At 44.7% G+C, this 25,767-nt stretch overlaps 1 protein-coding gene across 4 annotated transcripts in view; it reads left to right on the top strand.

Moving 5' to 3' along the window:
* Nucleotides 1-25,767, top strand: part of FKBP5 (FKBP prolyl isomerase 5) — a 63,845-nt gene that overhangs the window by 19,574 nt on the left and 18,504 nt on the right. The window contains exons 1-5 of one of the 4 annotated variants that reach the window (XM_075910364.1): nt 4,859-8,059; nt 10,686-10,938; nt 14,331-14,475; nt 16,060-16,202; nt 17,712-17,826. In XM_075910364.1, the coding sequence (XP_075766479.1) occupies nt 14,367-14,475; nt 16,060-16,202; nt 17,712-17,826 (367 nt within the window). In that variant the 5' untranslated portion in view covers nt 4,859-8,059; nt 10,686-10,938; nt 14,331-14,366. Of the gene's footprint in view, nt 1-4,858; nt 8,060-10,685; nt 10,939-14,330; nt 14,476-16,059; nt 16,203-17,711; nt 17,827-25,767 lie in introns of those variants that run through there. The other 3 variants (XM_075910363.1, XM_075910362.1, XM_025181031.2) reach the window with 3 other exon arrangements.

The following is a 25,767-nucleotide window of genomic DNA, read 5'->3' as shown; positions in this document are numbered from 1 at the left end:
GCCCAGGTTTGTAATCTGTGAATATTATGGCATGCTTCATTTGTCTGGGTGCATTGATTATCGTCATTCTCAGTCTGGAGAGTTGAAAATGTTAAATGAAAGCCAATATTTTCAACTGCTCACACTAATGTGCAAGATTGTGTTTGGGAGAAACAACAGATTTGTGAGACTAAAAGATGCAGAAACAAGTTCTGCTTTCGATCAGCTTCTGAATTCACAATTATTTAGTGGAGTTAAATATGAGGACACGAGGGACTGTACAGCGTCCTTTTTGGCTAGACCCATTGTGACTAGGTATTACTGCGTGTTCCAGCTTAACATTTAGTACATGGTAGTACAAGTACACGCATAAAGTGTTGATTCAAGGGTGGAAGGTGCAGCCTTAACTCTTGCTGTGTTCAGATAGGCAGATCCTTATTCTTTCATATTCAGTTAACTAAGCGTATATAGTCACACTTGAAGGATATGTTTAGACCAACATTTTTTCTTTAAACTTGTTTATTGTTGCTCTTAATGACAGATTGTGCCACCATGTCAAATTGTCAGAATACCTGTTGCAATGGTAAATTGCTCAAAACAAGTAAGCCCCACACTCCTTTTTTTTTTTCTTGAATTCCTAATCAGCTTTGTGCCCACTCACAAATGGCTACATCAAGTTAATGTTGACAGCTTTGTGCATTCCCAACAGGCAGCAATTTCCTAAACAATTTGTTAATCGGCTGTTTCGGTGGGACATTGAGCAGGAGAAGAGAAGGATCCAAGACAGAAAGACACAATGATAGAATATGGAGATCCAAAAACCGAATCAAAACTTTTGGTGTCACCCATTTAAAAGAGAGAGTTGGAATCTAGGGTGTTCTTTCACATGTTTGCATTCCTCTATTTTAGGCAGTATTTCAGAGCTAAAGGTATTAAATTCTACAGTACTGACCTATTAAATAAAATGAACCTTTTCTGTTATTGTTAGAGAATGAAACACACCGCTATATCACATTAACTCTAAATTTTTTATTCTCCAGTTGAGATTAGCCTTGACTTTCAACAAGTGCATGAGTTCCTGTGACTTCAGATACAAAGTACTCTACTTAGGAAGGAACAATCAGTTTCACACATACAGAATGGGAAGTGATTGTCTAGAAAGGAGTACAGGCAGTCCCTGGGTTACATGGATCCGACTTACATCGGATTCCTACTTACAAACGAGGTGAGGCAACCCCGCACTAGCTGCTTCCCCCCCAGCAGACCAGGGAGACGCGGAGCGGCTTTTCTCAGCAGACACCTCAGCTTGAGAATAAAGGACTGAGGGAAGTGAGGTGTGGGAGAATAAAACTGAGCTCTGGAGAAATGTTTGGCTAGAGTTTCCCCTACAACATGTACCAGTTCCGACTTACATACAAATTCAACTTAAGAACAAACCTACAGTCCCTATCTTGTACGTAACCCGGGGACTGCCTGTACTGCAGAAAGGGATTTAGGGATCATAGTGGACATGAGTCAACAGTGTGACACTGTTGCAAAAAAAGGAAAACATGATTCTGGGATGTATTAATAGGAGTGTTGTGAGCAAGACATGAGAAGTCATTCTTCCGCTCTACTCTGTGCTGATTAGGAGTATTGTGTCCTGTTCTGGGCACCACATTTCAGGAAAGTTGTGGAGAAATTGTAGAGGGTCCAGAGAAGAACAACAAAAATGATTGAAGGTCTAGAGAACATGAGCTATGAGGGAAGACTGAAAGAACTAGGCTTGTTTAGTTTAGAAAAGAGAAGACTGAGAGGGGACATGATACCAGTTTTCAAATATCTAAAGGATGTTACTAGGAGGAGGGACAAAAATTGTTCTCCTTGTTTTCTGAGGATAGGACAAGAAGCAATGGGCTTAAACTGCAGCAAGAAGGTTTAGGTTGGACATTAAGAAAAACTTCATAACTGCCAGGGTAGTTAAACACTGTAATAAATTGCCTAGAAGGGTTGTAGAATCTACAGATAGGGATGCAGCTATCCACAGCTCATTTTTGTGAATATGGATGCAGGTCTGGGTACAAATATTGTATTATGCAGGGCTCTCGATATGAGCTTTGGTGGACCAGGGCCCGGTCAGGCGGGGGATATCTACAGTGATGTAATTTGATTATCTCTTCCTTTGCACCTGTTGTGTATCTGCCTTGCACCTCCCACATATCCACATTCCATTCAGTGTAATGGCATATGAGGGTGCATGGCACAGTGAGTAGCTTAACCGTTGTATCCCAGCTAGGTGTGCATTCCATCTAGAAGCTGTCTAGTAATTTATCTTTCCAGTTGGCTTTAATTTTTAGGACCTTCCAGGAATATTTTTGACAACTTAATGTTAAAGCATATCCTAGTCAAAGTGGTAGGAAAACAGGACCTGGTTAGGCATGACTCAGAAAATGCCAGTTTCCTTTATCAGAAGATAATTCCCTTCTTTTAGCCTGAATACTCATGGTCCCACAAAAATGAAAATTTGAGGCTTTGACATCTCAAAGCCAGTTTAGAAGACCCTTTGCAAGTGTCTGTTTCTCTCTGCTAGCAAGCTTCATTAGATGCTCAGTGAGTGACAGATTTTCTACCATTGCTTGTTTGAAATGAGTAGAAAATGTGGTGCAAAGCAGCTAGATTGGCTACTTTTGTGTCCCTGGAAGGACTGCTATATACTGCCGATAAGCCTGGGCAAAGCACACCCTCTTTTATAGCTAAAGGCAGTTTCACTAAACAAGACCGCATTCTAAGAGAGTCGGGTGTGAGCACCTTCCCTCCTGCATGCAGTGACGCAAATCCCCTCCCCTCCCACTCACAATTGTATAACATCCCGGTGGTGACTGCAGTAATTGCGTACACACAAAAGCAATACTAAGGATGTACTGAATGTATTTGTAATGGTCTCTTAATGTGATTGAGCAACTGGAAATAAAGAGAGCCAGAATCTATTGACCAACCATTTCTCTACAGACAATCAACAACTGCTGCAGTCCTTTGGCCGTGCATTCTGCACTGGATGTGGACAGTTGTTCTTTCTTGAGATTAGGCTGGACACAGCCTCTGGCAGAGACTGATATCCGGGATTGATTTAGTAAATTGTCTCCTTTCAGATTTTTCTGCCGTGGTTAATTAGTTTGGTGGTGGGAACTGCATGAACATTGGTGTAGGGAGTAAGGAAGTGCTTCTTCTGTTGTGAGCATTGTTTGTCAGACCTGTGGGAGAACACAACGTGTGGGGCATGTGGAAAAATAGTGCCCAGTTGTTTAAAATCCAGAAATCTCAGGACTTTGAGTTTCTGATCCTGGCTATGCTTCTGGCTCACTTGTGTAATGTTTGACAAGTCTCGTGAATCTCGGTGTACCTCCTCTTCCCCACCCATAAAATGGAATAATAATGTAACTGTTGATTTGGGGAGTGGGCAGTTGTGAGGGTTTGTAATATTTGTAGAGAACTTTGCAAACCTTGGATGTGAGTGCTGTAGAAGTGAGGCAAAATATTGTTTATAGAAGCCTTGTGGAAAGATAATGTCCTTGTGGAAAGAGAGAGCCGACCTGCTTATTTGCCTGTATAAGTACCCCTTTTTGGGGGGGGGGGGGTGCAATAGGATTTGATTGATATCTTTTTTTTTTTTTTTTTTTAGTTTGGATTAATATCCATAGGTACGGATGAGACCTTAAATACTGACTATAGCTTACAGTGGATGTATGGGCGTGGCTTTGCCCTGACTGCTTCTTTATGGGTATATTTCACAAATGATTTATATATTTTAAAAAAAAGATAGTATAAAGATGACTATCACTGGAAAGAGAGCACTGAAGGAACACTGTGAATGTAAAGTGCAATCAGGGTTTTGTTTTATTTTGTTTTGTTTTTGTTAGATGCTTTCACAGCTATATGCTGCCACTAAGTCTCTCTGCTTAGGCTTCTGTCTTTAGGACAATTTAGAGTGGTTTTTTTTTTCCTTTTTGCCATCTGTGAAACACAAGGTAGCAGGGGAAGTTAACTAGACACAACATGCTTTTTACTTTTCTGTTTGTTTCATGTATTTCACTATCACAAATCAGTTTCCCCTATTCGCATGGGTTCAAAGTCATGTTCCCCTGTCAAGGTGGGTTTATTCTTACCAAATGTTTTATCTACTTTTTCAAGTAGAAAAAAACCACTTTGTTTTAAAATCCCTGAATGAATGATTTTTCCCACTGGTTTCTATTAGCCTCATCCCCAAAGGCAGTGGGACAATTTCACAATTGTAACTACTTTGATTGATCTGTTTTATGTCTAAACACCATTGCTTTCTAGTTTTACGTCATGCATTTCCTTGATTACGCATTACACAGCAGTGTAGCTATCAAAATAGAATAATGGTTTTCAGGAAATTGCCAGGAAATATTATTAAAACTTTAGGCAATTCCTTTCTCATCAGGGGGTATTTATAAAACATGTGCCCTTGATGGAGAAAATTGACTTACTGGCCAAGCCTCAGTCTATTGCACATTAAGTCCAGGGTTGTCTGTAATTACGCAAATTGTAGCCTCTGTCTTTCTGACTTTACTGCCAACTCACTGTCATTATTGTCTCATGCAGCTTGCGAGACTTGATGTTTTTCTTAAAGCTCGAGCTCCTGGAGTCCTACATATATATGAGAATCTCCTCTTTCTCCCCTCCTTGAACAAGGGCAAATTTGAGCCCATTTTGTAGCAGAGAGAACCACAAAAATGTGATCAAGTGTACCCTAAAGGCTAATCAAGAGCCTCACAGTCATGTAAAAACCCCCAAACAAACAGAAAAAACCTATACTTGGGGGGCGGGGGGAGCAGGGTCTGATTAATGATTTTTTTAATTTTCCTCCCCCCAGATATTGTGTGTAGTATCCATGTCATGTATCTTTTTAAACAAGGATTGTTTGCAGCAATGAACCTAGCACAGCTACAGGAAATATTCCTTACCAGGTGCGTGGACCCTGTGTTATCCCCATCTGAGCTGTGTGTTTAAAAGGGCAAACTCTCTCTGGCTACGTCTAGGCAACATGCCTTTTTCAAAAGAGCATCTAGACTACAGTCAGTACTTTCCAAAAAGTCGGGTGAAAACTTATTCTAAAACAAGCTGATGCTTTTCCTGTGTGCTCAGAAGACTCCAGGAACTGGGGCTCAAATTAAAACACCAAGTATCATGAGACTTAGCTCATGCGCCGCGAGTGTCAGCAATGCAGAGAAGGAGACATTGACAGGACCAGAAGGGGGAGCGGGGGGTCTAAAACAGCAATGAGCCTGCAAAGATCTTAGGATGCCAGCTCAGCAGAGCAGGAGCTACATGTCCCTGCAGGTCTGTCCAGTGCTGAGCACATTATGAATATAGATACAAGTTTTTTTTCAAAAGAGGGGGTGGCCAAGGAGGATGGGCAAGAAGAAACAGCAAGGAACCTGAGGTTGGGGTGCTGCTTTTAAAAATAGCTTTTGGCTTTGATTTTCCAAAGACCAAGTCAATAATCCTCGCTGGGAGATGGTTGACATGTACTGTGGGCATACAGTAATTTGATATACAATGCACAAAAAGGTTAGTGTTCTAAATAACTTCCTTGGCTTGTGGGCCCTGAAACAGCTTCTCGGTGATCTGCCTTATTTGGTTGATGGATGAGAGGGAGTTGGCATGGTTTTCCGTACCCTCGTAAACAGACGTGCCTACCTTTGGGGGAATGAAGGGGTTTTTGTGTTAGTTAGCATCTCTATCACCAGGCCATTGAGAGCAATTCTGGGCCCCAGGGCAGAGCTGTCAATGTACCCCTCCCCTCCACACACACACACACACACACACACACACACACAAGCTGCGCCTGCCGTCTGCCTGACTTCGGGGCAGTGCTGTGCCTGCACCACTGCTGCCCAGCCAGCTGCTGGCAGGGCGAGTGCTCCCCCATGACCACCCAGCAGGGTTGCCAACTGTCTAACTGTGCAAATCCAAAGACCCTTGCCCCTACCTCTTCTCTACCCCTTCACTGTGGCTTGGGCAGGGAGCTGGGAAGCAGGAGGAGACAAGGGGCGCAAGTTCTGGGAGGGAGTTTGAGCACAAGCTTTTATAATGGAGATTGCCTATCTCCCAGAACTGGAAGGGACCTTGAAAGGTCATTGAGTCCAGTCCCCGGCCTTCACAGCAGGACCAAGTACCATCCCTGACAAATTTTTGCCCCAAATCCCTAAATGGCCTCCAGAGGATTAAACTCACAACCCTGGGTTTAGCAGGCCTAGCTCTGGCCTGGGACTACAGTTTCCAGCCAATAGGAGCTGTGGGATCGGCGCTCAGGCTGGGGACTGTGTGCGGAGACATTCCACCATCACCAGGGGCCACAGGGACATGCTGGCAGCTTCCTGGAGTGACACGTAGCAAGACCAAAGAGGAACCTTGCTATAACCCCACCTGGCTGTTGGTGACCAGGGACCTCCCTACTCCAGGCCTTTGAGATCACCCAGGCCTCTGAGTAATTGCTCCTTTGTCCACCCAGTCAGTGTTTATAATTAAATTTGACCCTCATGCAGATCACCTTGTGTTTGGAAGCTTTGTGGCCATGAGGGCACCGGGCTGGTCCACACCGATCTTTTCATATGTTTGTCTAAAATATGTTCCTCCTTGTGGTCCCAGAAGGAATAGCTGGTATATCTTTGATGGGGGTAGCAATTGTGCCTGTCTGTTATGGTTGCTCAGGAGGCTAAGACTGTATCCATGCCTATGCTACCTCTCAGCTAATCTACTCTAACATTCTCCTGTTGTTATCTAGGGCTGCAGGTCATAGCTGTGCGTTAGCTACCCAAAACGGGACACTTAGGGGCACAGTTCTGGTGCTCAGGGTTCTGTCCTGGTTTTTTGCTGCGTTTGGGTTCCATTTCAGCATGTCAGTGGGAATTATCTGGAGTTCCTCTAACTGGGGCCATCTTTGCATTTTTGTCCCATCAGAGCAGTTGATTATCTGGGTGGATGGTAAGATTTGTCTGAGGACGTTCCATGACTTGTTATGCTGATTGGTGATGTCAGTGGCTTGAAAGCACGGTGGTGATTGATTGACAGTGAGAGAACAGAAGAATAACTAGATACCTCTCCATGACTCCATTAACGTGTGCTTGTACAAAGCTATCACTAATCCGTATTGCTAAAAAAACAACCTCAAAGAATTAACAAGACTCTTAGTAGCTGAAAATCTGGGCTGTTGAACAGGAGCAACTTGTAAAATCATGCAGGGGTTGGGATTTATTAAAAACCAAAAATGGCGCCAAACTCAAATTGGATGGTAAGAGACCACCAGGCCTACTGATGATTGACCTTGGTGATATTCTGTACAAGACGAGCTCTCCACCATGCTCAGAGCTGATTCATCATGTCACACTGACTCAATAGGCATTTTTGGCTTCTGAGTGACACTGCTGGAATTGTACTATATAGCTGGCAGTGGTGATGAAGTCCTATTGGCTATTCAGAGGAAATCTTGGATGGAGAAATCTGACTTTCATTGACTATTTAAGAAAAGTTATTCACAGTCACTAGCTAAGGACGTAAAATCCTGTTTAATCAATTAACCTGTTAACTAATTAAGTGGGGGTGGTGGTGAGGGGCTGATGCTTACCCATTAACAACCCTATCACTAACTGTGCAACGGGAGGTCATGGTAAATTCTGTGTGCTATGAATTTTCTTTTTAACCATTCTTGGCTCATGTCCTCTATAGAAAAGGATGTTCCACATTGCAAATGTGGATCAGTTTATGCTAACTTTCCTTTCCTGTTGAGGTCAAATGGAAGAACTTTGTAGCTAATTGTCCTCTGTTGCTTTTTTAATACGTTTCACTTTTCTCTGTGTTGACACACTGGCAGTGAGCGCTATGGAAGAGTGTAGACTTGTGGAAATACAAATTGCCATTCAGTGTGGTGTGTTTGTGTGTGTTTTGCCAGCCTCTGTGCTTATGAAAGTAGACAATGACAACTGACGAGGCCACAAAGAATGAAGGAGAGGTCCAGACAGCAGCTCTCGCTGAACGGGGAGACGATATCACACCCAATCAAGATCGAGGGGTTCTGAAGGTGAGACCATCGCAGAAGCTAATGGCACATTTCAGTAGCTCCTCTCCTAATTCAGTGAATCTAGGGCAGGGGTGGGCAATAATTTTTGACGGGAGCTCCACTCCAAGATTTTGGAGAGTGGTCAAGGGCTGTACTCTTCCGTGACATGAATGGAGGAGATGCGTGGTCTGGGATGGAGGTTGGGTGAAGAAGGGAGCTTGGAGTAAGGGATTGGGGTACAGGAGAGAGACCAGAGTCTGGGAAGGAGTTTGGGTGAAGGAGGCAGTTGTGACCTAGGGCAGGGGACTGCAGGGGTTTGGGATGTGACCTAGGGTAGAAGGGTGTTGTGATCTGGGGCAGGACATTGGGGTGCCACATCTGGGAGGGGGTATGGGTGCAAGAGGGGGACAGAGGGTTTGGGTATATTGAGTTGGGGGGAGGCAGAGAGTTGGGGCAGGAAAGGGCTGGGATGCCACAGGCAGGCTGTTGGTCACCTAGAGGAGGACTGTGGAGAAGGACATGAAAAGGAAGGGCATGACCCGGGAAGAAGTCAGCCGGCTTTCTCAGGACTGTGAAGGCTGGAGAAGATTAGTTGGCGTCTTATGCTCCATCAGGAGCGAAGAGGATTAATAATAATAATAATTAATAATCACTGGAGGACAAGAGGAGTGGAGAGGAGGGAGGCAGTTGGGGTAACTCAGCTGAGTTCCCACTATTTTTTCCCTTTGCATGCTCCAGCCCTGGAGCACCCATGGGAGTTGGCTTCTATGGGTGGGAATCTCAGAAAGAAAAAGGTTGAGAACCCCTAATCTAGTTATCTAATTCCCTTTACAAAAATAGGAAGACTAAATGACACTAAGAACAAACTGCAGTACAGACATCTAGCCTTCCCTGTGAATTTCACTGCTATTGTACATCCAGGCAGCATATTTATGCGTTTTTCATAAGCTTGTCCCTCGATCTAATTTCTATTACTTAGTTTAGCTAACCTGCTCCACAGCCCCTTTTTCTATCTGTACATTTTCTAATGCTTGGTCCTATCTGTCTGAATATAACAGTTTCCCTAGTGGTATCTCCTCTATGTGCACACCATGTTCCTCCTCGCCTCCCTGCTCCTTTTAAGCTTAAGAACTGCCTACTCTAAACCGTAGCATAGAAGCATTTTGACCAAAAGTAAATGGAATGAATTCATCCCTATGAATATGGCATTAATTTGGCTGCAAGTATTATTTTGCTAGTTAAGTTCCTAAATATGTTATTTTAAAACTTCCCCAAAGCCTTTGCAACTCTCTGTATTCAGACCTGTAAAATATCTCTGTTTAATCTTAGAAAACTAGAACTGGAAGGGACGTTGAGAGGTCATCAAGTCCAGTCCCCTGCCCTCATGGCAGGACTTAGCACCATCTGGATCAGTGGTCTCCAAATTTTTTACACCCAAGATAACTTTTTAAATGTCAGGACAAGCCAAGATCTATCCCATCCCTTCCCGAAGACCCCACCTCTTCCTTGAGGCCCCGCCATCTCTGTTCCCTTCCTCTCCATCACTTGCTATCCCCAGCCCTTCTACATTCTCACTGGGTTGAGACAGGAGGTGCGGGCTGTGGGATGGGAATGAGGGATTTGGATGTGGGAAGGGGTGAGAGATACAAGCTGTGGGAGGGAATTTGGAAGCAGGAGGAGGTGGAGAAGGGGATGCTAGGTCAGGGAGGGGGCTCCAAGCTGGAGAGGATTGAGGTCAGGTGGAGGGTTGGGGTGCTGAGCAAGCCACAGGCTTGTGGATGTGAGGGTGCAGGAGTTTGGGTTTGGGTGAGTGATAGGCTCAGGGCACAGATTTGCAGTGTAGGAGTGTTGTGGCAGAAGACTGAGGATGTAGGGGTGCAGGAGTTTGGGGATGTGAGAGGCTCAGGACAGGGGATTCCAGTGTATAATAGGCTCAGATTTGAGGTCTGGGTGTGTGTGTGCAGGAGCGTTATGATGATGCTGCAGCCGGACGGGGGCTTGGCCCCAGTTGGGGGCTTGTTGACCAGGCTTCATTTTTAAATAAATTATGTCAAATACAAAAGGTTTCAGCATTGTCTTTATTTATGAGAGGGACAGGGAGCCTGTTTTGAGTCAGGGGGTCACTGACCCACAGAAAAGTCAGTCGGGACCACACAAGTGAGATGCAAAAAAACAACCTCTCCTAAACCCCCCAAGCCTCACTAATGTGGCCCCAACTGTTCTGGTGGGGGCAGGGGACAGAGTGCAGAGGCAGGGTGCTGATGAGGCAGGTGGGTGCTAGGGCAGGGGACAGGCTGCTGGTGGGGGATGGGGCAGGGTACTCATGGAGGGGTCTGGCCAGGAGGAGGGGACAGGGACAGCTCGGGCCAGTACTTGGGGATCCTGCAGCTGCACACCAGGTCCGGATCTCAGGAAGCACGTGCGCTGTTTTCCCCCTCCCCAAACAGCCGGCACATTTCCTGAACAATCGGATTTGTTGCACGCCAGCAACTTCCTTCCCTTGCTGCCTTCCTGTGCAGGGGAGAGAGAGAGGGAGAAGGAGTCCCGGGATTCCTGCTCCTCCGCTCCCCGTGACAGCGTGCACTTCCTGAGCAGTTGGACCTGGTGTGGTCCCGGGACACCTACTCTCCTCTTGTCCCCCACACAGGAAGGCAGCAGGGGAAGGAAGTCACCGGCGTGCGACAGACCTGGCATTTCAGGAAACATGCCAGCTGTTTGGGGGAGGATGGAGCAGCCTGCGCACTTCCTGAAACCCCGAACATGGTGCACAGCTGTGGGAGTCACCCACCCCACCCCGCAGGAAGCCAGCCAGCTAACATTCCTGTGGTGGGAAGAACACCTCAGCAGTCCAGCACCCTGGCATTTAATTTCAAAAAGGGGAATTACACAAAAATGAGGAGGTTAGTTAAACAGAAATTAAAAGGCACAATGACTAGAGCCAAATCCCTGCAAGCTGCATGGAAACTTTTTAAAGACATCATAATAGAGGCCCAACTTAAATGTATACCCCAAATTAAAAAACATAGCAAGAGACCTAAAAAAGAGTCACCGTGGCTTAGCCACCATGTAAAAGAAGCAGTGAGGGACAAAAAGGTATCTTTTAAGAAGTGGAAGTCCAATCCAAGTGAGATAAATAGAAAGGAACATAAACACTGTCAAATCAAGTGTAAAAATGTAATAAGAGAAGCAAAAAAAGATTTTGAGGAACAGCTAGCCAAAAACTCAAAAAGAAATAACAAAATGTTTTTTAAGTACATTAGAAGCAGGAAGCCTGCTAAAAAACCTGTGGGTCCCCTAGATGATCGAGAGATAAAAGGAGCAATCAAGGACGATAAAGCCATTGCGGAGAAACTAAATGATTTATTTGCTTCAGTCTTCACGGTTGAGGATATTGGGGAGATTCCCAAATCTGCACCATCCTTTGTGGGTGATGAATCTGAGGAACTGTCTTGGATTGAAGTGTCATTAGAGAAGGTTTTGGAACAAATAGAAAAACTTAACATTAACAAATCTCCGGGACCGGATGACATTCATCCAAGGGTTCTAAAAGAACTCAAATGGGAAATTGCTGAACTATTATCTGTGGTCTGTAACCTATCCTTTAAATTGGCTTCCGTACCTAATGACTGGAAGATAGCCAACGTGACACCAATATTTAAAAAGGGCTCTAGAGACGATCCTGGCAATTACAGACCAGTAAGCCGAACTTCAGTACTGGGTAAATTAGACGAAACGATAGTAAAGAATAAAATTGTGAGGCATGTAGAAGAACATAATTTGTTGGACAAAAGTCAACATGGTTTCTGTAAAGGGAAATCCTGTCTTACTATCTATTAGAGTTCTTTGAAGGGGTTAACAAACATGCAGACAAGGGGGATCCAGTAGATACAGTATACTTAGATTTTCAGAAAGCCTTTGACAAGGTCCCTCACCAAAGGCTCTTGTGTAAATTACATGGCCATGGGATAAGAGGGAAGGTCCTTTCTTGGACTGAGAACTGGTTAAAAGACAGGAAACAAAGGGTAGGAATAAATGGTAAATTTTCAGAATGGAGAGAGGTAACTAGTGGTATCCTCCAAGGGTCAGTCCTGGGACCAATCCTTTTCAACTTATTCATAAATGATCTGGAGAAAGGGGTAAGCAGTGATATGGTAAAGTTTGCTGCTGATACCAAACTGTTTAGGATAGTCAAGACAGAAGCAGACTGTGAGGGACTCCAAAAAGATCTCACCAAACTGAGTGACTGGGCAACAAAATGGCAAATGAAATTTAATGTGGATAAGTGTAAAGTAATGCACACCGGGAAAAATAACCCCAACTATAGGTACAGTATGATGGGGGCTAATTTGGCTATGACAAATCAGGAAAGAGATCTTGGAGTTATCGTGGACAGTTCTCTGAAAACTTCCACACAGTGTGCAGCGGCGGTCAAAAAGGCAAATAGGATGCTAGGAATTATTAAGAAAGGGATAGAAAATAAGACCCAGGATATCTTACTGCCCCTGTACAGAACTATGGTACGCCCACATCTTGAATACTGTGTAAAGATGTGGTCTCCTCACCTCAAAAAAGATATTTTGGCCTTGGAAAGGGTTCAGAAAAGGGCAACTAAAATGATTAGAGGTTTGGAACGGGTCCCATATGAGGAGAGGTTAAAGCGACTGGGACTTGTCAGTTTAGAAAAGAGACGACTGAGGGGGGATATGATAGTAGTGTGGAGAGGATGGATAAAGAAAAGTTATGTATTAGTTGCCATAATAGAAAAACTAGAGGACACTAAATGAAATTAATGGGTAGCAGGTTTAAAACTAATAAAAGAAAGTTCTTCTTCACACAGCGTGTAGTCAACCTGTGGAACTCCTTGCCAGAGGAGGCTGTGAAGGCTAGGACTATAATAGAGTTTAAAGAGAAGCTAGATAATTTCATGGAGGTTAGGTCCATAAAAGGCTATTAGCCAGGGGTTAGAATTGGTGTCCCTGGCCTCTGTTTGTCAGAGGCTGGAGAAGGATGGCAGGAGACAAATCACTTGATCATTGTCTTCGGTCCACCCTCTCTGGGACACCTGGTGCTGGCCACTGTTGGCAGACAGGATACTGGGCTAGATGGACCTTTGGTCTGACCTAGTACGGCCGTTCTTATGTACCTCCATTGGCATTTGAGGTAGCGTCAGCAGGGGCTTCTTGGGGGGTGGGAAGAAATGGGAGGGGAGCCCGAATGCCTCAAGATCGACTGGGCAAGCCCCCCTGATCGACCAGTCAGTCGTGGTCGACAGGTTGGTGACCATGGATCTAGATCATCCCTGATGATGATGGAAACAACTAATGTTTATTGATTTTTATTTTGGAGTTGGGGGGGGGAGGGCAGTCAAATCACAGCCTCGTCAGATTTCTGCCATCAGGAGTAGGAAGATAGGGTTGATCTAGAGACTGGTTATTGCAGAGTATTGTTTGAACAGCCACGACAATTGGGGGGCCAAATCAGCATCTCTAGATCTCCATGAAAACTGCTATAAAATTGTACTCTGGGTTCAAACCTGGCATAAAAAGGATCTTCCTTTGAATATACCTGGGAACGCTCAACAATACTACTTCACCACCACATCAGTGGTACTACTTAAATACAAGGGTATGTTGCTTTGCTATCAACTACAGGATGAACCTCTCTAGTCTGGTAGTCTCTGGTCTGGCAACATCCATGGTCTGACATGATTTTATTTAGCCAAATGTCCACTTATCATGGGTGTGGCCAAGATTCCCAGAGTCTCATAAAGTTTGTTTACAGCCACCAGCCTTGGCTCTCAGTGTTCTGTGCTGTTGTTTAGCTCTGATTTACCCCTAAACGTCTTCGAAGAGCCCAGTAATCAGTGGAAGTGTTGGTAAAGCTGCTAGATAACTTTGACCTCCCATGGGTCAACAAATTCTCTGATTCGACACCCGTCAGATCCTGAAGGTGCCAGACCTGTATAGATCTGCTGGTTGGCATGCAGTTCTCTCTGGGCTTTTTCTCTGCGATTGGGGTTGTGAATGAAACTGTGTGGAGGGTGGGTTTTTGTACTGCTGGAACCCCAGCTAGCAAGAAGTAAGTGTTTACCAACACCACCTTATGATTAAAAAATATGCGTTGTTCTGGGAGAGTTTGGAATTGTTGAAGAGACGAGCTGTGCTGGTAACACTTAAACGCACGCCTGTGTCTAGAACATTCATTAGGGCTGAGTAGAAGAGTCAGTCCGCTAAAGCAGCCCGTTTGTTGAAATGAACTACCATCTTCACCTACTTGTCCTTCTCTTTCCCAGATTGTGAAGAAACCAGGGAATGAGGATGAGTCCCCTATGATTGGAGACAAGGTTTACGTCCACTATAAAGGAAAGCTGGCCAATGGAAAAAAATTTGATTCCAGCCGTGATAGGAACGAGCCATTTATTTTCAGTCTGGGAAAAGGTACGGAGTGAAATGGAAATGCAGCCTCAGGGACCCAAAATGCATGTTCTTTGGATAATGTTGGTTTGTTGTTACATAATTCTGTTAGAAAGATTGCATGTTTAAGTGGAATGAACATAGGATGGGGAATAAGAACTTTTTAGGTTCTAATCCTGGTTCCGTCACTGAAGTTGTGGGTGATTTATTATACAGGTGCTTCTGGTCCCATGGCTGTTGTGATGATATTTTATAGGCCCAACTTTTCAAATGTTTCTTGATTTTGGCTGCCTCTGGAAATCTGACTGTAGGTGTCTAATAACCAGCAGTTTACATTGTCAGTGGTCGTTGCTTGCGCTCAGCACCTCTGAGAATCTGTCTGTGTGCCCCAAATCAGATTACAGTGGAAATACATATTTATTTTCCCTCTAATGTTATATGCTACTTTACCCCACCTGCTGTTGCATAGGTATAGCTTCTTGCAAAATGGGCTTTTAAAATGGGCTTCATGTTGAGTGTGATAGGTTTTGAACTGCATACCTGCCAATTTGTATCGTTTGCAGCCAGGGGTAAACTTTATATCCCTCAGCTTGAATGATAACTGACGACATCTCTAATGACGTTTTAAGTTCTTGTTGTCAGTCAGGTGTCACTAGCAACATGAATGGGAGGGGTGAAATGTAGTTACATGAATTAAAAATATAAAGGAGTGGTTTTTAACTAGAATGCTTACTTTTCAAAGTTCTTATTGCTACCTCAGCAAATCTTCCAGACAGTTTGATTTTGGCTTTCCTGGTACTCCTACACGATAAGCAAATGGAGTTATGCTTACATAAATGAATTTCTATCTTCTGTTAACTACATGGCAAGCTGAGAACAAAACAGAATTGTTTTGGAGCACGTGACTTTTATTTTGTAAATTAAGGGCCACCATTTACTAAGGGCCTCTGTTTGCATTCCTCTTTATCGCCATTAAGCTTACAGAGTGGAAACCATTGCTCCTGTGATGGCTTACAGCTCCAAAATCCTTCTGTAGAATGTAGATAGAGAACATGGACCAGACTCATGGATTATGAGGTTTTATATAACTCTGTAGAAGGAGTTTTAAGACAGGAGAATAGCTTAGTGCAATAGTCTTTCTCTCCTGTAGCACTGCTCATACAAGCATATGTGGAACTGGCCAGAGGCTGCCTTTTGCTCCCGGAGGGTGTCAGCCCATCCATTTGGGGCCGCTCCATCCATATCCTCTCCGCAGCCCACCTCTAGCCCCAAATAAAGAGTTTGTTGCAGGACCTCTATGTTAGCGTGAATGTCTCTCCTACTGTGGAGGGGGCTGCAACAAATATCCATGACTGACTTTTGTGCTTATACCTTCATGATGTACACTTCCGATTAGCTCTAGAAAATTGTGACAGCTGGATCTGATGGATTCTGTGTAGTAGTTGGATTGTGTAGCTGTTGTGAATGGTTTAATGACCACAAGTAAGATTGTAAATGCACCAATATAGGAGAGTGTTTGAAATAAGAAAAGGGACTGTGTTCAAAACTTGTTTTGGTAGTTTCATGATATAAACTATTCCCTCCTACTGAAGCATGTCCTTCTCTTAGGCCAGGTAATCAAGGCATGGGACATTGGGGTTGCCACAATGAAGAAAGGGGAGATCTGTCACTTGGTGTGTAAACCAGAGTATGCATATGGCTCTGCCGGCAGCGTCCCAAAAATCCCCTCCAATGCAACTCTCTTTTTCGAGGCAAGTATGTGTAAGAGTGCTGGTATGGAAACTCCCTCCCCTGGGGCATGCTGTTGGAAACTGATTCAACAGACCACTTGGATTCTTGGTTTGTTTCCCCATTACCTTCGGTAACTTATGCCAGAGCTTTCTCGGAAATGTATGTCTACAGTAGAGAAGCAGTTCTCAAACAGGATCTGAAGCTACCAAACCCAGAAAAGAAGTCTTAACTTGGTAGCATATAGAAAACCCTGTCACAAATAGGACACAGGCTCTGTTAATTCTCCTCTTTGTGTGTATGTATATGTGTGTGTATAAAATAAGGGAAGGGCAGGTCAAAAATGTTTTCACGTCATAAAAATCCAGTAATGCCAGTGAGCTGAATCAAAATGAGTCGGCACAGAGCAGATGTTGATCAGCCAAGCTGAGCACATAGTGTATGTATTCACTTGGCAAAGCCTTGCATAGAAAAGCGTTTGTGCAAACCTCAACAGAAGAAAAGCATCTTTAGTTAATTAAGGCTCAGACCGTCCCAGCTTTGGCTACAATTAATTGCCTTGGAGAGCCGCTGGCCTCAGTGTGCCTGTTTCGTTGTCAGCAGACTTCATGGCCCTTCCTTAAGCTACATCTAGACTGCAGTGTTAAATCGGAAAAAGATATGCAATTTGCAGTACACAAATTGCGTATCTCTTTCTGATTTACTTTCGAAAGAGGCTTTTCCAAAATTTGGCGCATCTACATGGTGCCAAATTTCGGGAAAAAGTATCCTGGCAAAGCAATGCAGTCTAGACATAGCCTTCGTGGTGCTATGTCTGGTCAACAGAGACAACAGAAATGATTAGGAGCATGGAACAATTTCTACCTGAGGAGAGATGAATAAGATTGAAACAGCTTTGCTGTGATAGAGGTCCATAAAATCAGGAATAGTGTCAAGAGAGTGAATAGGAAAGTGTTATTTGCCACTTTGCAGAATACAAAAGCCAATGGTCACCCCCCTTAAATTAATAGGCAGCATTTTTATATAACTGGATGCAAAAAAAAAAAATAGTTAACTCACGCAGAATCTGTCTATCATGCATACGACCTTAATCCCATTCTCTGGTTGTCACTAAACCTCTAAGTGCCAGCGGCTGGGACTGGTTGACAGGGGATGGATCACTCAATAATTGCCATGTTCTCTTCATTTCCTTGAAGCGTCTGGCTTTGACCACCACCAGGAGACAGGATACTGGGCTAGACATTGGTCTGACCCAGTATGGCCATTCTTTTGTTCTTAAGGTCTGTTGCTTTTATGGGCAGTTTTTACAGAATCCCACATCAATGTGTGAATTGCACCCTTACAGAATTATTAGCCACTCATTTTTTTTCAGGTGCTAGGTATGTTTCAGGTTTTAATCAATGGAACCAGTTACCAAATTTAGAGCTAGCTCTTATGGGCTTCTTCCATTTCAGCTGAATTAGGTTGGTTAGTTTTCCACATCTGGGATCAGCTGTTGCTTAGTCTGCCATGTATATATTTATTTATTTTAGATTGAGCTTCTTGATTTCAAAGGGGAGGATTTATTTGAGGATGGAGGAATCATCCGAAGAATCAAGCGAAAAGGAGAAGGGTACTCCAATCCAAATGAAGGAGCTACTGTACAAAGTGAGTACTGGCTTGGCTGCAGCCAAGCGTAACTATAAATGCACCTTAACAGCCGAGGGCAAGCACGCTGGTGGGCTGAACTCTTTATAATAGCATTCCAGGGGCTTCACAGCACTGTAGCCACCTCTGATGATGAAGCCAGTTGACAGAATTGTGGCTGGAAGGGTCCTCCATTATCAAGTACCACTCTGTGCTGTGTGTTGTCTCTCTAGTGTGATCAGGTCAGACCCTGCCGCTGTGCAAAATGGGCTTCTTACAGCACTGAGCCAAGGTGTACGTGTAGAAGATGCTGGCCACGGTTTATATGAAGATGGGGTGGGGAGAAGATAGGAAGGAGTAGAAAAGAGAGCCAATTAAGTATCAGCCTGTTGAGCTTCAGTGTTTGATAAGTTAAAACAGTTCTTCCTTGGCCAGTCCAGCAGTGGACGCTCCAGAGCTCCTGGCTCCTAAGGATTTAATGGAAAATTATTAAATCGAGGCCGTAGCCAGATGATGATGAAATGTCCACTGAGGTATAACAGGCTCTGCTCTGAGTAACTCTGTTCCTGCCTTTTGTCAAAGTTCCCCCTCTGGCTTTGATAAACAAACCAATACTAACTGGTGCAACAAGGTCTCTTCAGTTTGATGTGGAAACGTCAGAGGAAATGAGCATGTGCAGAATGAGAGTTCTATCTCCTTTGCCATCTTCCTTTATTAATTATTTTTTTGAAGATTTTCCTTTCTCGTGTTGCAGTCCGAGAGATGCTGTAATGCCGTAGGGGACAGTGTGTAGGCTACTTTGAAAATCCAAGCTCTGGATTTTCTTGTGTATATGTGAAAAAATCTCAGCTTCAGGTTAGCTATTGCTGTGGCTTTTCCTTGAATCTTGTAAATTAAAAGTTACATGCATGACATTCTTGGCGTAAACTAGGCAGCTTTCTATTTTCATTGTCCTTTTCAATGTTTTGGTTGCATTCATGATACAATTAAGTCTTTTCTTTTCCTCTCCCTGTGGCCAGAACACTACCACTAACTTTGGATCACTACTAACTGAAGGGCATACATTAATGAGAAGGATCTACTGGATTCAGTAGTGTTCTGTGGGCTTAACTGAAGTCCTAATTCGACCCAAAAGTAACCCTAACGTAATTCCATTCAGCTTTCTTATCTCACTCTTTCAATCAATATGATGGAGCTTCTCTTCTAAAGCAACTATTTGATGTGAGATGGGAGGATAAAAGAAGCCAAGTTTAAAGAGAACAGCTCAATCATAGAAGGAGAGAGAAACAGCAGATATGAAAGTTTTGGCTGTTAGAATGGCTATATTGTACATTTAGGATTAGCTGGTCATCCTTTTCCCTATATCAGAGCTTCTGTGCAGTGTGAGTTGAACTTTTTTGAAAGGTCAGAAATTGATCTGAATGGTCACATTCAGCTTATTAATTTAAATGCCTAAACCTTTAATGGCTTGCTTTATTGTACCTAAAATCCTAGTTAAAAAAAATCAAAGTCGATACCAGTTTAATAGTCCTAACTATTACATTCTTTTTGTTGCTTATATTTTGGCTTCATTGAAACATCAAACCCCATTATGCTTTTGTGTGCTCAGGAAGTTTGTAACCAGACACACATTTATCTTTATTAACCCACAAATAACAAATAGAACAAAGCACTGTTCTCATGTGGAGCACAATTTGTTTTTGATCACTATATTGTGGTCTGATTGATCAGAATAGCCATTGAGTCAGGAAGAGAAAAAATACCAATTTAATCACCAATTTGGCTCTTGCTTAAGCACAGATTCTAAAGCCAGAAGGCACCACGATGAGGCTCCAGTTTTAATGTCCTGCATAACACAGACTGTAGAACTTCCCCAAAATAATCATTAGTGCAGATCCTTTAGAAAAATATATAGTCTTGATTTAAATCATCCTAATAGAGCAGTTCTTTGAAGACTATCTCAGCGTGGTGGTTAATAGTAGACCTTTGTCATGGCTCAGGTTGTAGTAGGGGAAGTCTAGGTTGGATATTAGGAAACACTATTTCCCTAGGAGGGTGGGGAAGCGCTGGGATGGGTTCTTTAGGGAGGTAGTTGAATCTCCATCCCTAGAGGTTTTTAAGTCCTAGCTTGACAAAACCCTGGCTGGGATGATTTAGTTGGGGTTGGTCCTGCTTTGGGTTGGGGGTTGGACTCAGTGACCTCCTGAGGTTTCTTCCAGCCCTGGGATTCTATAACAAGATGCTAAATTCTCCTTTAACTTTTCAAGCTATTTAAAAGGTACATTTTCATCTGAGTTAGTTGCATTGATGTGGACACAGGAATAGTCAGGGTAGTGGGAGATGATTGCCCTTTGAGCCAGTTTTACATAACGTGCAGCCTATGCAAGTCAGAGGTCAAGAACTATTTACTAATCCTATTGCCAATACTTGCAGTGTGCCAGCACTTTGGTTCAGAGCAAGTAAAAAAATGTGGCCTTCAGTTTCATCCTGATTTAAAGAGCTTTTTGGGACCCATTTCCTTGAATGTGATTCAAGGCTAGGAACACATTTCGGACTGGACAGCATCTTAAAAATAGTATTTGGGTTGCTACCATGCCCCGGGAGATGGTACACATGCATCCTGCCCTGCTCTAGACTCTGTATCGGCCATGCACAAGGTAGTGGGGTCTGACACCTTCCGCAGCGTAAAGGTATTAGGATGGCCCAAAAACAGAGGAATAGCAAGGATCTGTCTATTTTCCAACCAGACAGCAGCCGTATTTTCACTGTTCAAATATTTCCATTCAGTTCTAGTAAAATCCTGCTGTTAACTCCGAAGCTAGTACAAAGGTGCCTGACAGCATTACTGTGATTAGCCTGGAAGAAAATGCATTTCTCAGAACACAGACATCTCTGGGTTGGATTTTCAAAGGCAATGTTATTAGCTTGAGTTAAAGGGCACAATTCACAGTCCCACTTCCTAAAACACAGGCTGCCATAGAATTTGTGCATGCCAGCTTTTGTTATAGCCTCCTTTCTGTTTTACTAGGAGTGCAAATTGCAGTCAGCACGTCGGGTTCATGTGCCAGCCACATTCAGAACACAGCGTTCTGTGCTCTTCAGAACAGAACCTCTCCGGGCACTGAGAGAACAATAAGTCAGCGCTGCAGCTGAAGGGAAGTGCTGCCACCGGGCTGGGTTTCTTGCTGTGTAATCCAAGTGCCACTGTATCCAACGCTTTTGCTTTAGATAACACTTAAATGCACTTGGGAAACAGAGCAGGAGACTAATTCCTGGTGCCATGGTATTCCCATGTAATTAAAACGGAATAAAACTACTGTGCTTTTCTTCTAGGCAAGTCTGTGACAGGCCAGCTGGTGGCTTCACGCCATCCTGTGTGTTCTGTCTTAAAGCTCACACCTCAGATCAGTGTCTCCTCATGCTGGCAAAGGCTGTGACCACCAGAATCCAGGACTCTCTCACATCAAACACAGATTTATCCTGGGAAAGGCAACAGTCTGGGTAATTGGGGGAAGTAATGTCAGTGAGCCGCGTTTCCCTCTTAAGACAGCATGCAGCAGGAGTAGCTAGGCCAGAGCAGACAATAATTTTTGCTAGGGGGCCACTCCGAGATTTTGGTAAGTGGTCAAGGGCCGCATTATTCTGTGGAGGGGTTGCGGGGTCTGGGATGGAGGCTGGGTGCAGAAGGGAGCTCAGAATAAGGGACTGGGGTGCAGGAGAGGGTAGGGTCTCAGAGGCAGTTTGGGTGAAGGAGGTGGGTCACAGCATATAGGGCTTCCCCCGCTTTCCCTAGTGTAAGAAAGGCAGATGGAGCGGCCAACTGCCCTGAGCCGTTGTGTCTGCTCCGTGCCTGTGGGTCCAGTGGGGTAGGCCGCGGGCTGGACTGAAAGGCTTGGCGGGCCAGATGTGGGCTGTATCTTGCCCACCCCAGAACTAGGCCTTAGTCCCTGAATAGGGGAGGGCAAATGACAGCCTGTGGGCTGCATCCAGCCCATCAGCTGTCTTTAATCCGGCCCTAGAGCATGGCTCCCAGAAGCAGCAGTGTGTCCACCCTTTGGCTCTTATGTGCAGAGGCAGCCAGAGGTCTTGGTCCATGTGCTGTCCCATCCCAAGCAGTGCCCCGCAGCTCCTATTGGCTGGGAATTGTGGCCAATAGGAGCTGTAGGGATGGTGCCTGGTGACCAGGTAGGAGGCAGCACACAGAGCCACCTGGCTGCATCTCTGCATAGGATCCAGCTGGAAGGCAGGCATGCCACAGCTTCTGGGAGCTGCTTGAGAAGATAAGTGCAGCCCAGAGCCTGCAGCCCTAAACCCCACCTCCCTCATGCCCCAGCTCCCAGTCCCACCCCTGATCACTCTCCTACCCCCTGAACCCCTCAGTCCCAGCCCAGAGCCCGTTCCTGCACCCCAAGGCCCTCATCCCAGGCCCCAGCCCATGCCCCCTGCCCCAGTCCAGAGCTCCCTCCTGCACCCCAAACTCCTCATTTCTGGTCACACCCAAGAGCCTGCACTCCCACTCCAGAGCATGCATCCCCAGCCAGAGCCCTCACCCCCTCCCACACCTCAACCCCAATTTTGTGAGCATTCATGACCCTCCATACAATTTCCTTACGCTGATGTTTGTGCTGAGTCCGTAACAGTGATTCCTGCTGGTTTCTGGATAGCCGAATTATTGTACTCGATGTTTACAGGCCATGGCAGGCCAGATCTCTGTGCCACAGCCAAAAGAGGAAGGAGGCTTTACGTGATAGTGTAAGGTACTCAGGTTACTTGTTTTCAGATTGTACACAGAGAATTGATGTGGGAGTGTGAGGTGTTCTTTTGAAAGCAGAAAACCAAGGTGACTTGGAGGTAGCGGAAGAGTTTAGAATCATAGAATACTAGAACTGGAAGGGACTTTGAGAGGTCATCGAGTCCAGTCCCCTGCCCTCATGGCCTTGTGTAGGTCAGGACTAGAACCGCCGAGTTTTTCAGTAGTTCTGGCTGGGATAACAAGGGTTTCTTTTCACATAAAATGGAGGCTTTGAAATCTGTTTGTGTTCCCCACAGACCCTTTGAACTCTTATGTGAAAAAAAGGTCTGGGAGGGGGGAAGATTTGGAGCAGGGACGTGACTCTGGGCTTCCCACATCTAAGGTGAATACTCTAACTTCTGGGCAGCTGGCTATTCTGTGTGTGTTCCTGTCTTGTGTACTCTTGGTTTTGGACCCAGAAACTTTCCCAACTAACATTTCATCAGAACTGATAGGTTTGCACCAAGAGTTTTCATTTCAAGGAATTGTTATTTTCCTACAGAAACATTTTATCGAAAACCTCATGACTAGCTCTCCTCTCTCTTTTGGTGCCTTTTCATATCATTCATATAGGGAACCTCATGCTGCAGAGGGTAAGCCAAAAATCAGTGGCTTTTCTGTGGCTCTGTCTTGTGGTGTAGGGAACTGTGATGTTCGGGGGGCTGCTCACAGCAGTGGGGAGCTGTCATTGCCTGACTGATAACTGGGGGTGCCGATACGCTGTGCAGCTTTCGATCAGGTTCTTGACACCCACATAGTTTTCCCACAAGGTCTTGCCCGAGCTTCTACCAGCCTTGTTACTCTTTGCAGGATAATACCTGCAGCCACCCAATCCTGAGCCTCTCAAAATTGGGCCTTCCAGCCACTCCTCCTTAAGTACCAGACACTTGGACTTTTCCTCTCTCATTGTGACCCCCAAACGAAGGGGTGAGTGAAACCAGCCATCCTGGCAGCTTCATTACGGATGTGTGCTCCATGGAGCTGCTCACCAGGGACCTGGTTGGGTTAAAAACAAATACAAAGTTTAGTTAATGGAAAACCCCCAGATTGAAAAATGAAATTGTGAGAGAGAGCAGCAGATAGATGCAAGTTGCACAGAAAATGAACAGAAATACGCCACCTTAGGCTTTCCACTTTGTATTAAATCAAATCCCTTCTCTAATGCAAGTTACCTATTGCCTGGAAGCCCTTTCCCGCGTAACTTGGCATATACAGACAGCCTCCCACTTTCAAGACTGCCCCTCAGGTTCTGCATGCCAAACCTCAGACACAAGCCTGATTTTTAAAAGGCTTTTTCCGCTCTGTCCATGGTGTTTCGTGTTTATTCAGAGCAGAGGAAAATCCTCCTCAAGACTTGATAGCTGGAGAGGTCTCAGTGTTTTCCCATTAACTCCCGTTGGTCCACCATTGTCCTTTCCTAGGCTGCACAGTCATTTCTTGGAACTGGTTTTGCATAAACATCTGGTGTGGGAGGATCCCATCCGCACTTAACTGCTTCCTGCCCTGCTGTGAGGGATAGCAGAATATTTCAACACAAATTATACGCAGACTTTTGTAAATACACAAGTACGTACATTGATAACCACAGTCTTTATCTCATAATGACCATCCAATTCAGAACATTACAAGCTTTCATAAAATACAGCTTACAGTCAGTTGGTTCAGCTGCTCATTTGGGGTGTGTGAGAGGGGCTAAAGCTTACATTCTCCCCTTGGTGTATCTGGACTCTGATTGTCATAGAATCTCTGTTACCAGTTGGACAAAATGTCTCACTCTGTGGTTTCTAGTTCAGTGACCAGCCATCCACTGGCTTTGCTGTTATAATTGTTAGCTTTAGATGACCAATGCATGGTGTGTCCCTAGGCTGCTAGGCAAATCGAGAGCTTCATCTTCTTACTATATATTTTAGAAATGTGCATCTGTCTGTCCATCCATCTGAGTCCATTTGTTCAAGAACTCTTCCTAAATGGTAAGAGCTAGGGCCACCAAATTTGTCTTAACTTACCATAATTTAAAGCAGTGCAAAGGTTTGGTTGTGCTAGGAAAATGGGACAATGGAATTTGATTGTGTCTCATAAATGGAAAGGGAGGGGTCTGGTAGGAGGGAGTTATACTGCAGAATGACCACAGGGGGGCAGCATGGGGCCAGAGATGGGGACCTGGACAGCTATAACCCAACTAGGCCAGCAGGGAATGGGGATGGAGAAAGGAACAGCTGTCTACTATTTATTTCAGAGTTTGTCTGTTTGTGTTTCTCTGTCCCCCACTTGTGGGAGAGACCCAGCTGTGCCTGCTGCAGCTTCTCACCTGGCCCCAAGCTGCTCTGCTGACAGAGAGCTGGGGTAGTCGTGTCTCTGGGGCAGCCTGTCTCTGGGGCAACCCTCACTCCCAGCTCCACCCCACAACAATGATTTAAATGAAGAAAAACAAAACATTGAGTTAAGGACCTGAGCAATGCTAGGTAAATCTTCTAGTGAGAACAGACATACTGGGCCAGACCAAAGGTCCATTTAGCCCGGGATTCTGTCACCAAAATCCCCATCCTTCTCTGCAGTATTCCAGGCGCAGCGTCAGTGCTGATATGTGGGTTTGTCAAGGTGATAAAAGATGTCTCTCTCCCTCATGACGGAATATTGTAAATTTGTGATTACATGGAAAGCAGATTAGTCATCCATCTTGCGGGCTGGAGTCTTCCCAAACCACACTACAGTTCAGAGTCAGCGATAGCACCAACAAGATTCACCCCGTGCCCAAAGATTAGTCTGCCTCCTCACAATGTTTACCTGCTCTGTGCAGAACTGGGGTGATTCCCGTCAGCTTTGCCAGCTCTCTACAAAAGAGATCGGTAGTTCTTCCTTTATGTCCCTGTTATCCCCATTTGTTTTGTCAGCCTCCGACATTGAAATGGATTCTCCTTCAAGTTGCACTGGGGAGTCTGCTCTGTTCCTTACCTCCTCTAGTGTCTTAGTTCATATTGCAGGGCTACTCAACTTTGGAAACCCCGGGAGTTACAAAAATACTCACAGCACATGTTGAGGGTCGCAACTTAAGTGGGGTTGCATATACATGCAAAAATATTCAAATAGCTTCTTTTACACTAACGGGCATGAATACAAAGATGAAGGCAAAACTACACAACACACAGGCCCCGTTTCAGTCAGTTCTGCTG

Source organism: Pelodiscus sinensis, chromosome 27, assembly GCF_049634645.1.
Source record: "Pelodiscus sinensis isolate JC-2024 chromosome 27, ASM4963464v1, whole genome shotgun sequence".
NCBI lineage: Eukaryota > Metazoa > Chordata > Testudines > Trionychidae > Pelodiscus > Pelodiscus sinensis.
Note: the sequence above shows the minus strand (reverse complement) of the source record. Positions and strands in the feature narration are given on the sequence as shown.